At 43.8% G+C, this 13,911-nt stretch overlaps 1 protein-coding gene across 4 annotated transcripts in view; it reads right to left on the reverse strand.

Moving 5' to 3' along the window:
• Positions 1-13,911, reverse strand: part of AP3B2 (adaptor related protein complex 3 subunit beta 2) — a 182,880-nt gene that overhangs the window by 110,130 nt on the left and 58,839 nt on the right. For all 4 annotated transcript variants that reach the window (XM_073579566.1, XM_073579567.1, XM_073579565.1 and 1 more), the window contains exons 2-4: positions 9,290-9,365; positions 9,140-9,214; positions 5,831-5,926 (exon numbers count right to left, since the gene is read on the reverse strand). In XM_073579566.1, the coding sequence (XP_073435667.1) occupies positions 5,831-5,926; positions 9,140-9,214; positions 9,290-9,365 (247 nt within the window). The remainder of the gene's footprint in view (positions 1-5,830; positions 5,927-9,139; positions 9,215-9,289; positions 9,366-13,911) is intronic.

Genomic DNA, 13,911 nt, shown 5'->3' on the forward strand with positions numbered 1-13,911 from the left:
GTTGGTAGACAATTATCGCTTTTTCTCTACAGCACTGGCGGACAGTGGTTCATCGCTCAACCTGGTCAGCTCTGATATCGTTTCCCAACACCAGTTAGGGACAGTCAGGCTTCATACCCCACTTAAAATCGTGACCATCGACTCGTCTCCTCTCACCCGAACGGGGATTCTTTCTATGTCTGAAAAATTTGTGTTGAAAATTGGTTCTTCCCACATGGAAGAAATCGAATGTTTTATGATGGACAAATTGCCCGCAGGTTTCGTTTTGGACATGCCGTGGCTTCGACGCCACAATCCAGTGATTGACTGGGAATTGGGGAAAATTGTCAGGTTGGGGTCCAAGTGTGTTGACTGTGACCTCAAATCTGTTTCTTGTGTGAAAATTTTAAAACCTGTCACTGTGTCTTCAGTCAGTCCGGAGGGTATTCCGGAGTACCTAAAGGACTTTGAGAACGTTTTTTCAGAAAGTGAGGCAGAGGCGTTACCACCCCATAGGCCATTTGATTGTGCCATCGATCTTGTTCCAGGAGCCAAATTGCCCAAAGCTCGTTTGTTTAATTTGTCAGGTCCGGAGCGTCTAGCTATGAAACAATATATTGCTGAGAGTCTCCGTAAGGGGCACATAAGACCTTCAGTTTCCCCAGTAGCAGCAGCTGGATTTTTCTTTGTTAAGAAAAAAGATGGTGGCCTACGTCCCTGCCTCGACTTTCGGGAATTAAATAAAATCACAGTCAGGAACACATATCCCGTGCCTTTGATTCCCGGCCTCTGTAATCAGCTCTCGGGATCCAGATGGTTCTCTAAACTGGATCTCAGAGGGGCCTATAATCTGATAAGGATATGGGAAGGGGATGAGTGGAAAACCGCCTTTCTTACTTCGGAGGGGCTATTTGAGAACTTGGTAATGCCGTTTGGTCTCACCAATGCACCAGCGATTTTCCAAAATGTTATCAATGTTGTGTTCTTGGACCTCATCGGCCGCTTTGTAATGTATACCTGGATGATATCCTGATATATTCTACCGATGAACAGTCACATTTGTTACATGTTAAAACTGTACTCCAGAGGCTCCGAGAAAATCAATTGTTCGCTAAACTCAAGAAATGTTCATTCTTTGTTCAAGAATTGTCATTTTTAGGTCTCATAATCTCACCTCAGGGGTTTCGCATGGATCCCAAGAAGGTGCAAGCTATTGTGGAGTGGGTCCAGCCTCAGGACCTTAAGGGACTCCAGCGCTTCTTGGGATTTGCGAATTATTATCACAAGTTTATTAAAGGGTTCTCACAGATAACTAAACCCCTCACGGATCTCACTTGTAAAGGGGCAGATGTCAGGAACTGGTCCCCGTTAGCTAAACAGTCATTTCTAATGTTAAAGAACTGTTTCACATCTGCTCCTATCCTGGTTCAACCCGACCCTTCGATGCCATTTGTGGTCGAGGTTGATGCTTCTGAGGTGGGGGTGGGGGCAGTGTTGTCACAGGGACCGGCTTCCCTAACCAATCTCAGGCCTTGTGCCTATTTTTCTAAAATTTTCTCCCGCGGAGAAAAATTATGACGTAGGCAATAGGGAGCTCTTGGCTATTAAATTGGCGTTCGAAGAATGGAGGCATTTTTTGAAGGGGGCATCTCACCCTATTACGGTTATCACTGACAATAAAAATACAGTACATCAAATCAGCTAAAAGACTGACTCCCAGGCAGGCCCGGTGGTCACATTTTTTTCCAGATTTCAGTTTTCGATTACCTTTCGGCCAGGGTCTAAGAATGTAAAGGCCGATGCCTTATCACGTAGTTTGAGCCGTTATCCGCCCCTGATCCGCCGTCCCCCATTCTTCAACCCATTCTCGTGGTTGCCGAGGTCTCGTCGGAATTGGAGCGAGAGATTGTGGGGGCTCAATCTGTGGCTCCAAGATCCAAACCCGTAGACAAGTTGTTTGTCCCGCAGCATTTGCGCAACAAACTCCTGGAGGAGTTCCATGATACTAAGTTGGGTGCACATCCTGGTATAACCGCCACAAGAGAAGCAGTGGCAAGGGTCTTTTGGTGACCTTTAATGGCTTTAGATATAAAGAAATATGTCGCAGCATGTGGGATTTGTGCCCGTCCTAAGAGCTCTAGTTGCCGGCCGGCCGGCCGGGGAATTGGTGCCTTTGCCAGTCCCAGGAAGGCCATGGACACACTTGTCCATGGACTTCATCACCAATCTTCCATCTTCCCGTGGTAATACTGTAATTTGGGTAGTGGTGGACAGGTTTTCTAAGTTGGCACATTTCGTACCCATGACAAGTTTACCATCAGCAGAGACGCTCTCTAGACATTTTCTATCCCAGGTGGTACGCTTACACGGGGTTCCCACTAATATTGTGCAGGTTTGTATCTAAATTCTGGCGGGCCTTCTGCAAAAAATTGGGGATATCTGTCTTTTTCCTCAGCGTATCACGCAGAAAACAACGGACAAACTGAACGCACCAACCAGTCGCTTGAACAAATTCTTTGGTGCTTGACTTCTTCCCTGCAGAGCGACTGGTCTGATGCCTTACCATTAGCAGAATTCGCCTTCAACAACCGGGTAAACCAATCTACCGGTAGGTCACCATTTTTTATTAATTATGGGATCAACCCTCATTTTGGCGAATTTTCTCGGATAGATTCTGGTTGTCCGGGGGCAGAGGATGGGGTCAATCGTCTCAAGGATCTTTGGACAAAGGTTTGTTTGAATATTGCCAAGGCTCAGGAGAGATATAAACATTTTGCGGATAGGAAAAGGTATTCTGCTCAGGCACTGCTTTGTGGGGATAAGGTGTGGCTGTCCACACGAAATATAAATCTTCGATTGCCCTCCGCCAAACTGGGGCCTAAATTTATTGGCCCCCTATGAGGTCATCGATGTAGTGAACCCGGTAACCTACCGCCTCGTCTTCCTCCCTCCTTAAAACTCCACAATGTTTTTCATAGGTCGTTACTTAAACCCTTGGGGGCAGTGAAGGAGGATACTGAAACTGCACCTCCTCCAGTCTTGGTTGAGGGACATATGGAGTTTGAGGTACAACATATTGTGGATTCCAGGTGGGTTCAGGGGTCTTTGCAGTATTTGGTGCATTGGAGGGGGTATGGTCCGGAGGATCGGTCATGGGTACCAGCCAGATCAGTACATGCTGACTGTCTGATTTGTCTATTCCATGCCAGGCATCCTGAGAAGCCTGGGGGTCCGGAGGCCCCCCGTTGAGAGGGGGGTACTGTCATGATCTGCTGAGTTCGTGGGATCAGGTAGTTTAGAGGTTAATCTGACAGCCTCACTCTGAGATTCTGGGAGGCTTTTTATAGCCTCATTGTGGACTCACTCCTTCTCGCTTACACTCAGACCCTTGGCCGAGTGTGTGACCCTGGTGTGCATTGTGACTGTGATACTTTATGCTTGCTTGTTTTTGATCCGGATCTGTCCCTGTTACGAGTTCTGCCTGTTCCTTTTGTACTGCTCTGCTATTCCCGTGTATGACTCTTTTGCCTTGGACCTGACTACTCTCTGACTGCCTCCCTTGTACTGCGTTGCTATCTCTGTGTATGATTCATTGCTTACGTTTTGACTATTCTCTGCTTGTCCCTCTGGTACCGCGCTGTCCTCCCCGTGTATGACCCCCGCTTGTCTGACCTGAGTTTCCCTAGCCTTTGCTCCAGGATTCCTGTAATAGAACCCTATCCTGCAGCAGGACGCTAAGCCACGCCCCCTGTGGTCACATGATTGTAGGTCCTTGTACTGCTAAACTACTTTCAGTGTCACAGGTCCTGTTGTCTGAACTTTCCCTGCCGTATCGGACCCCGGGTCCTCCCGTAGTCTGGGTGAGTTACCCTGTTCAGCTGCGGCAGCCCGCCGGCGCTGACAGGATCCTGATACTGGCAGCCGGAAAGCAGCCATCAAGAACAGCGCTGACGTCACGACTCACGCGGCAAGGTCCTGGGGATGCATGAGTCATTAGAGAGAGCCGGAGCTAGAGCCAGCAAGGGGGTCGCCCGACGCCACCTCAGTGCTTCAGACGGGGGTACGCCGCGAGCTATGGTATGTGCACGCGCGCGTCCCTTCAAATCATGGGACACGCTTTTAAAGGGCCCACGCACTTAAAGGGGCAGCATTTTTAAAGGGCCCCCCAGCGACCCCCGGGGCCCACCGGGCATTTACCTGGTACCCCGCCAGGCCAGACCGAGCCTGGCTGTGACACACTCAGATTTAGCATGTAGCAGAGTTGAGAAAGCTGCCCCTGCCCACATCACAGCTTTCTGTGTACATAGTCTATTGACAGTGAGCTGCTTATTACAGGGGGAAGGGGCGGAGTCAGATCAATGCTCACAGGCCCTGCTACTAACAGCAATGATAATCTCCTACTGATAAAACCTTCATTGTAAGTAAACAACAGCACATAGCCTGATAAGTGACACATTGTTGAAATCTGTCTCTTAACCCCTATCTCATGCTGTCCTCAAATTACACAGCAAAAACCTGCTGATAGACTTCCTTTAACAGCAGTTCAGAGGTATGCTTTACATCAGACATGTGGACCGTGGTGATATTAATGTCTGGCTATGATGCTTTTATTTGGATAGTGTTGTGAGCATGCTTTCTGAAAGATATTTTTATTAACAGATTTTTTACAATATCTGGGGGGAGGGGACATGTAAACAATAAACTCTTTTTACATATCTAAAAATGAACCATTCACATGTCTCCAAACTACCTATAAAAGGAACAGGATTAATCAGGGAAAAGAGCAGGTGATAAATTGATTATTAATGCAACTGGTTAAGAAGGAAACATTTATTACATACAAGGATTTTCTTTACTCGGAGGAAATTTCAAGTTCCATAGAGCTCAGCTAACTAGGTATTTCTGAATATCGTTATTCTTGAAGACAAGGACTAATTCAAATGGCTTATGAGTAGAAACTATAGCTACAATGTTGGTGATTGATGGGATTTCTATTGATTTCCATTTGGATCCAATGAGGTTTTTCGTAACTTCAAAGATGTGCAGAGCAATGTACCTAATCTCGATAGGAAGAATGTCAGCTTGGATGGAGAGCAGAGATAAGTGAGCAGATATATTTACTGTATCACTCTTCATTTTCTTCAATAGAGCATCCATTTCTTTCAAAATGGGTCTAATTTTTGGACGTGAATATAGTAACATAGTAACATAGTTAGCAAGGCCGAAAAAAGACATCTGTACATCCATTCAGCCTATATTCCGTCAGAATAAATCCCCAGATCAATATTAAGCAGTAAAGGCCCTTATTTCTACAACAGGGCACCTCCTCAGTATTAACACATACTGCCTAGGCTGGATGTGTTAATTTTTGGACATGACCAAAAAATATGAATAAAATTGCCTTTTTGGCCACATTTCCTACAACTTAGATGTGATTGATCTGCAAAAGCCTTACTGAGGGTTTTGTGTAGTGGGCATGCTCTGAGACCTGGTCCGAGATCACTGTGCAGGAAGTGGGAAGAGGTGAGCTTTGTCATCATCTATTGCAAATTGTTTGATCCTAATCTAGAGGTGTTAACTATCATTGTAATCCTGCCAGAGATGATAGTGAGATGACTGCTGAGAAATTATCTCTAGAGAACACATTATGGTAGCTTATTATGACGCCCTATGGTTAGTGGTAGGACTGCAAGAATTCAGTATTTCTGTATAGCTACTGTAATGAAATATTAGACGAAAATACCAAAATATTTAACGACAAAAAATTAACATTTTCTGAATTTACAACCCCTTTAATGTACAACATTAAACAATCAGGAGCTTATAAGAATACAGTTATTACTCAACCAACCTTTAACCCCCTCTGAAAGGTAGAAATGGAGAGAAGAGCCAGATCCTGTTGTTCCTCAGCATATCGAACCAAATAGACATAAACCAACTTCTTCACCTAAAAAGATAAATATGTTTGGCTTTGTCAATGTGAAAACTGAATGCTGGGTTCCTAGGGTATGTTTGGTCTTACTGACATGCATTTCTATAGGCTAAGAAAGGCTAGCAAATTGACTTTATGCATCTTTTTTAGTGCTTTATCATTGTAAGCTATTGTAACATACGGTAGTTACAGAGAGACTTTTCCATTTATTGGGAATGAAATACATTTTAACATTATTTTTTTAATAATTAGTAGTGGCCATCTTTTATAAACTTGACATCAGTAAGTGCAGCCTTACGCCACGTTCACATGTTCAGTATTTCGGCAGTATTTTACATCAGTATTTGTAAGCCAGAATTAGGAGTGGAACAATCAGAGGAAAAGTATAAGGCTGTGTGGGCACGTTGCGTTTATGCGTTTTTGCCGCAGCGGAAACGCTTAAAAAATGCTAATAAAACGCATTTCCATGCAATCCTATGGGATTCCGCAATTGCTGTGCCCATGCTGCGGATTTTACCGCTGCAGAATTGCATAGCGGTAAAATCCGCAGCATGTCCATTATTTCTGCAGAATTGCGGCGATTCCGCCGCCATAGGATTTCATTGAAACGCTCACTTTACGCATGTGGCTATACCCACCATGCGTAAAGTGAGTGCTTCATGTCCGGATGGTACCCAGGGTCTGGAGGACAGGAGACTCTCCTCCATGCCCTGGGTACCATATTCCTGTAAAAAATAGAATTAAAATAAAAAAATAGGGATATACTTACCCTCTGTCGGCCCCTGGAGTCCTTCCTGCCTCTCAGCCACGCTGCCGGCATCTTCCGCTCCCAGGGATGAATTGCACGAATGACCTCTGATGACGTAGTGGTCTCGCGTGATGCTACGTCATCAGAGGTCATTCGTGCAATGCATCCCTGGGAACGGAAGATGCCGACAGCGTGGCTGAGAGGCGGGAGGACTCCAGGGGCCGACAGAGGGTAAGTATATCCCTATTTTTTATTATTTTTACGATTTTTAACATTCTTGCTTTTACTATTGATGCTGCATAGGCAGCATCAATAGTAAAAAGTCGGTCACATTGTCAAATCAAATCAAATCAAATTTATTATCGCCAAGTACATATTACATATATACAAGGAATTCTTTGTGGCAAAGAGGCAACATAATATATAACAACAGATACAACAAGTAACATCTAACAAGACAGATACAGTATATAGTCTACACATGACGATTTAATTGTTGAACAGAGAGTGGATAGAAGCTGTTCATATGGCGGTTGGTGCTGCATTTGGGGACTCTGAAGCGACGTCCTGAAGGGAGTAGTTGGAATGAGGCATGTCCCGGGTGAGAGGGATCGGATGAAATTTTCAATGCGTGGGATCGAATACTCTTATCATAAAGATCCTGGATTTTAGGCAGGGGGGAACCTATAATTCTCTCTGCTGTTCTGAAAGTCCTTTGTAAGCGGAGTTTGTCATGCGCAGTGGCTCCCCCATACCAGACTATCAGAGAGGAACAAATCACAGATCTGATGACAGCATTAAAGAATAAGATCAGCAGTCAAGCACTATGCAAGTGAGACCAACCTGTCAATCACTTTTCCAAGCGATGCTTCAAATCGCTTGGAAAGCGCTATCATTCTGCAAGCTAAAAACGCTTGTGTTTTGCGGGAAAACGCATGCGAATTCCACATGTGTTTTACCCGCGGTGGGGAGTTGTGGAAATGCTGTGGACATTTCCGCAGCATTTCTGCAACATGGGCACTTAGCCTAATAGAAACACGTCACTACTCCTGTATTTATCACTCCTGCTTTTGACTATAAATACTGATGTAAAATACTGACCAAATACTGAACGTGTGAATGTGGCGTAAGGCTGCACTTAATGCGAAGTGATCTTTGGCCACTACTCCAGTTTGTGATTTAACAATACGTGACATGTTAACAGTTCAGGGGGGAAATGCTCTTTAAAGCGCTTTTGTCAAGTTTAAGAGCTATCCACTATCCACATGTGGGATAACTTACTGATCGCTTGGCTATCTACAGAAGCCCCATACGAAATAAAAAGAGCAGTAGTGAACACCAATCCATTCTTGAGTTTTCTGGGGTCCTAACAGTCGGACCCCCCAGCAATCTACAAGTTACCATCTATGCAGTGGTTAGGTAATAACTTTCTAACCTAATACAAACCTTTTCTGTTCATCATCTCTGACTACTGAGGAGCTGGAAGTTATCTTTTGGTGCTGGGTATAAGTAATGTTGAGCTTAAGAGAAACTGACTAAAATAAATGGGATTTGTTACAGGAAGTCCAAAAAATTAGCTTTTCCCTGCGATAACCATTTTAGTTTCTCCTATGAAACAAACATACTGTATGTACTGTATATATGTGTAAATGATTATGTAAAATCTTCCCATCAGGTTTTTGCTACCCTATCTGAATGTAGTATAATGTAGGAGCAGAGCCCCTGATTCCAGTGATTTGTCAATTACTGGGCTGCTTACTGTAGTTTCAATAAAATCAGTGTTTTATGCGCTGCAGATCTAGGGGTTCTCTGAATGCTGAGCTCTGTATTACCCCTCCCACACCACTGATTGGAAACTTTCTGACTATGCAGAGTGTACACAAAAAATTCTACCAATCAGTGGTGGGGGGTGAATTTATACAGAGCTTATGAACATGGAAGACTACATGGCAATAGGTTTACTAGTCCTCTAGCCATAAAATCACTGTTTTATAAGCAGGAGATTATCTAAACTACAGCAAGAAGACCAGTAAGCGACACATCACTGGAAACCTTATATCATGCTGCTCTGAGATTAGGTGACAAAAACCTGGTGACAGATTTCATTTAAATCGTATAAGACAACGTTTACATAATAATTGAAGCATTTATCATATTTGGCAGGAAAACTGTTCTGCTTATACACTAACCATATCCATGAGGCTCTATTCACCAGACAGAGAGGACTTTTGGCCTCCATTGGGCCAGTATAGGTTGACATATCTTTTTTGTGACATGGAATAGCATGGTACACTGCTAGACTACACTATTAAATACAAAGGTATATACATTTTTACAATGGGAGTCTATTAGTGATGTCTCCAACTGTATCTCCAACGCAGGGTAAAGACATGGTGTGAATGGAGCCTTAGCTCCTGACTTTACATTTAGTTTTTCTTGAACTAACAAGCATACATTTGTTCCCAGGTTAGTCAGCTCACCTCTATGTTCTTGCAGGCCACATTTTTCACGACAGCTGGAAACAGATCTGATGTATTCTTTCCTCGAGCTATCATCTAAGAAAAGAAGAGATGACATAATAAATATTTATGTGTGAAGACTTAGGTAAAAAATAAAATAAAAACACTTACAGCAACTATCCTCTTCATAGCCTCCAACTTCAGAGAATCCTTGTTGCTGTCCAACATTTCTTTCAAGTCATCGTGTCTAAGGAAAAAATTGTAAGTGACACATGAAAGCTGTGTTTGTATGAAGGAGCCAATGCCGATATATTCACAAAGTTGTACTCGATTGACAAATAGATTAAGCAGACTATGTTAACTATGAACATGAAATGTTTAAGGATGTGTTCACAAAGCCTGGTAAGTGGTAGTTGTTGCATTGTATGGCCGGGGTCAGACTTGTGAGAGCTATGCAAGAAACTCTCGCATCAATACCCGGCATTGCCGCCGGCACTCAGGACCGGAGTGTGCGGCTGCATGTATTTCTATGCAGCCGCACACTCCGGTCCCGAGCGCCGGCGGCACTGCAGGGTATTGATGCGAGACTCGCGAGCGTTTCTCGCAAGTCTGACCCCGGCCTATTTGAGACCATCTACTTTTTATTAGCAGGTAAAATTCATGCGTTTAACCATCTACACACTACAGGACCCTGTAAATACAGTATACATTTTCGGGAATTCTGACCCTGATGATATTCTATATTAAGGTTTATATTTTGGGTGACACAATGATGTACATGTTCAGGAATTTTCACACTTTGTGACTAACCAGCCACTCTTTCTGAGTAGACTGTCCCTCTTCATCAGCATTCTGCCAGCACTATAGCTGCTGGAACTTATGTTTCCTTATTACACAACATGTATTGTGCCTAATTACTTTTGCTCCCCAAACTGAAAGTCCAACTCTCTGTTCTGTGTATTGTTGTAGCCACAATAGGATCTTATTCACATGGCAGAACATAAAGCTTGTACAGAAGCAGGAGAGGACACAGACATAAGAGGTCCCCTGCGCACGTATATGAGCCCTTTACAGTCCAATAGTGCATCATAAAGCACAATTCCACTAGTTTTGGAGATGGAGCGGTGCCCCCATTACCTCTTGAGCCCCCGTGCTGCTGCACAGGTTGCACCAACGCCATGTCCACCCCTGCGCAGTGGTATGGTTCTATACTAGAATGGTAGGCACTGGACATCTTCATTGTGCCTGTAACCATACATATCTTGGCATACAACTGATTACCCAGGTCTAATTTCTTTTGGATATCTTGTTTTTCACATATATTTCTTTGACACTCTATTACCTCTTTAAATTGTAAATGAAAATGTGTGTGTACGTGATTTGAATTATCTTATATAACGGTACATTTTAGCATTTCATTAAACATGTACATTATATAAACTATATTATTACTTTTATTACGAGCTTAAAGTATAACTTTGTGAACATTACTTTTTCCACTTTTATTTGCCTTCTAATTAATGTATAAAAAGAAAAAGAAAGTCATATGTGTCCTCAGTCTGTTGCTACCATAAAACTTGACACTAGGTATTAAAATATTCATTAGTAGTGTCTTGTTACACCAGGATGAAAAGGGGTAAGATAGGCCACCGACGGTGTCACAGCAACTACAGGTCTTAAATGACATTAAATGATGCTATGTACATTGCCCTCTAGATGCTAATGTTGAACAGACTTGTAAGTAAAAAGCCAGGAGTGAAGAAAAAGGTACAATGTCAAAGGGACTGTATCACATTGTTTTTCACTATTAAACCAGCGTCAACATGTTTAGTGATGCAATTTGCATCACTAACACATTGCTTTCAAGCAAAATCGCGCAGTGTTCATTCCAAAAAAATCACATTGTATAGTTATATCCTATCTTATCTAACAGTCATAGTGGTGGGCTTCCATTGGTTTCAGTCACGGTCTTGTCAACTTCCCACACCCACGCACTTTGATTGATCGGCAGTACGGTCCCGATGTTACGGAATCTTTTCAGTAATCCCGAGCATGGGCAGTGATGAGTAGCTTGAAACTTGGTGTCCGTCCCCAGCTTCACTGACTATGTGCGCATGCTCCAGGGCCACTGCGAGTCGCTGGCTTTGTGACGTTGCAATTGTGAGTGGTGCAAATGTGGTACATGTGTGCTGTCTCCCGTTGCACTAACTGTGTCTCCGGCACTCAGGTACCACCGCTGCTCCAGATCATGCACACACAGTAAATGAAGCTGGGGACGTACACAGAGATTCAATGCGCATGCTCAGATGTCACGATTCATTTTGGATTCCTGGCAGCTCTGGCTCCGCTATGATTTAAATGTAGCTTTTTTCCTTTCAGTCCAGCAAGGGTTAAATGTCAGTTTCCTTGCCGACAACTGCTTTGATTGCCAGTCAGCTGACGTGGATGGTGACCACTTCCACCATCCTTTAAAAAGTTACATGAGTCCATGACCCATCAGCTGACTGTTGGTGATAGTAATCTATGTTGACTAAGCCTGGAGTAAGGAGCTCTCTGGTTGCAGTGGTGCTTCTGCTGTGTTTGTGGAGTTTGTGGTCCTGGTGCTGTATCCTCAGCTGTGTGGTGCTTTTCAGCGGGGACAGTGTTAAGTTCTATTTTCCCTTTTTTCTGTCTGTCTTGTTGTCCCTTTACCTGTATTATTCACCATCTACAGTGTTGATGCTAGCGTCCTTGCCGTCCAGTGCACTAGCCAAGGAATAGTGAGAAGATAAACAGGGTTTAGGCACGTGACAGCAATGGGGGGGAAGGACCCGCTTCGGGCGTTAGGGGAGTTTAGGGACAGGCACAGGTTGGAGCTCAGGAGGTGCCCCCATCCCTTGTTCCCTATTGAGAGGGCCTTCCTCTCCCCATTCCATCCCATTGTTGGTGTAAGTTGTGTCGTCCACTGGACTTAACCGTATTGGTTCATGACATTAGGGAGCTGCTCATCACTGGGCAACTGCGGGATTATAGAGAAGATTCCCGTGACACCGGGCCACTACTGCAGATCAATCAACGTGCGTGGGTGTAGGTAAGATGACGAGACCATTACTGAAACCAACGGAAGCCCACCCCTGTGACTGAAAGAAACGGTAGAATATACAGTGGGGAAAAAAAGTATTTAGTCAGTCAGCAATAGTGCAAGTTCCACCACTTAAAAAGATGAGAGGCGTCTGTAATTTACGTCATAGGTAGACCTCAACTATGGGAGACAAACTGAGAAAAAAAAATCCAGAAAATCACATTGTCTGTTTTTTTTTTTCATTTTATTTGCATATTATGGTGGAAAATAAGTATTTGGTCAGAAACAAGCAATCAAGATTTCTGGCTCTCACAGACCTGTAACTTCTTCTTTAAGAGTCTCCTCTTTCCTCCACTCATTACCTGTAGTAATGGCACCTGTTTAAACTTGTTATCAGTATAAAAAGACACCTGTGCACACCCTCAAACAGTCTGACTCCAAACTCCACTATGGTGAAGACCAAAGAGCTGTCAAAGGACACCAGAAACAAAATTGTAGCCCTGCACCAGGCTGGGAAGACTGAATCTGCAATAGCCAACCAGCTTGGAGTGAAGAAATCAACTGTGGGAGCAATAATTAGAAAATGGAAGACATACAAGACCACTGATAATCTCCCTCGATCTGGTGCTCCACGCAAAATCCCACCCCGTGGGGTCAGAATGATCACAAGAACAGTGAGCAAAAATCCCAGAACCACGCGGGGGGACCTAGTGAATGAACTGCACAGAGCTGGGACCAATGTAACAAGGCCTACCATAAGTAACACACTACGCCACCATGGACTCAGATCCTGCAGTGCAAGACGTGTCCCACTGCTTAAGCCTGTACATGTCCGGGCCCGTCTGAAGTTTGCTGGAGAGCATTTGGATGATCCAGAGGAGTTTTGGGAGAATGTCCTATGGTCTGATGAAACCAAACTGGAACTGTTTGGTAGAAACACAACTTGTCGTGTTTGGAGGAAAAAGAATACTGAGTTGCATCCATCAAACACCATACCTACTGTAAAGCATGGTGGTGGAAACATCATGCTTTGGGGCTGTTTCTCTGCAAAGGGGCCAGGACGACTGATCCGGGTACATGAAAGAATGAATGGGGCCATGTATCGTGAGATTGAGTGCAAACCTCCTTCCATCAGCAAGGGCATTGAAGATGAAACGTGGCTGGGTCTTTCAACATGACAATGATCCAAAGCACACCGCCAGGGCAACGAAGGAGTGGCTTCGTAAGAAGCATTTCAAGGTCCTGGAGTGGCCTAGCCAGTCTCCAGATCTCAACCCTATAGAAAACCTTTGGAGGGAGTTGAAAGTCCGTGTTGCCAAGCGAAAAGCCAAAAACATCACTGCTCTAGAGGAGATCTGCATGGAGGAATGGGCCAACATACCAACAACAGTGTGTGGCAACCTTGTGAAGACTTACAGAAAACGTTTGACCTCTGTCATTGCCAACAAAGGATATATCACAAAGTATTGAGATGAAATTTTGTTTCTGACCAAATACTTATTTTCCAACATAATATGCAAATAAAATGAAAAAAAAACCAGACAATGTGATTTTCTGGATTTTTTTTTCTCAGTTTGTCTCCCATAGTTGAGGTCTACCTATGATGTAAATTACAGACGCCTCTCATCTTTTTAAGTGGTGGAACTTGCACTATTGCTGACTGACTAAATACTTTTTTTCCCCACTGTATCTATACAAAGGGATTTTTTGGAATGCATCACATTGCATCACT

This window comes from Dendrobates tinctorius, unplaced genomic scaffold (genome assembly GCF_039654945.1).
Source record: "Dendrobates tinctorius isolate UK_male_01 unplaced genomic scaffold, ASM3965494v1 ptg000062l, whole genome shotgun sequence".
Classification (NCBI taxonomy): Eukaryota; Metazoa; Chordata; class Amphibia; order Anura; family Dendrobatidae; genus Dendrobates; species Dendrobates tinctorius.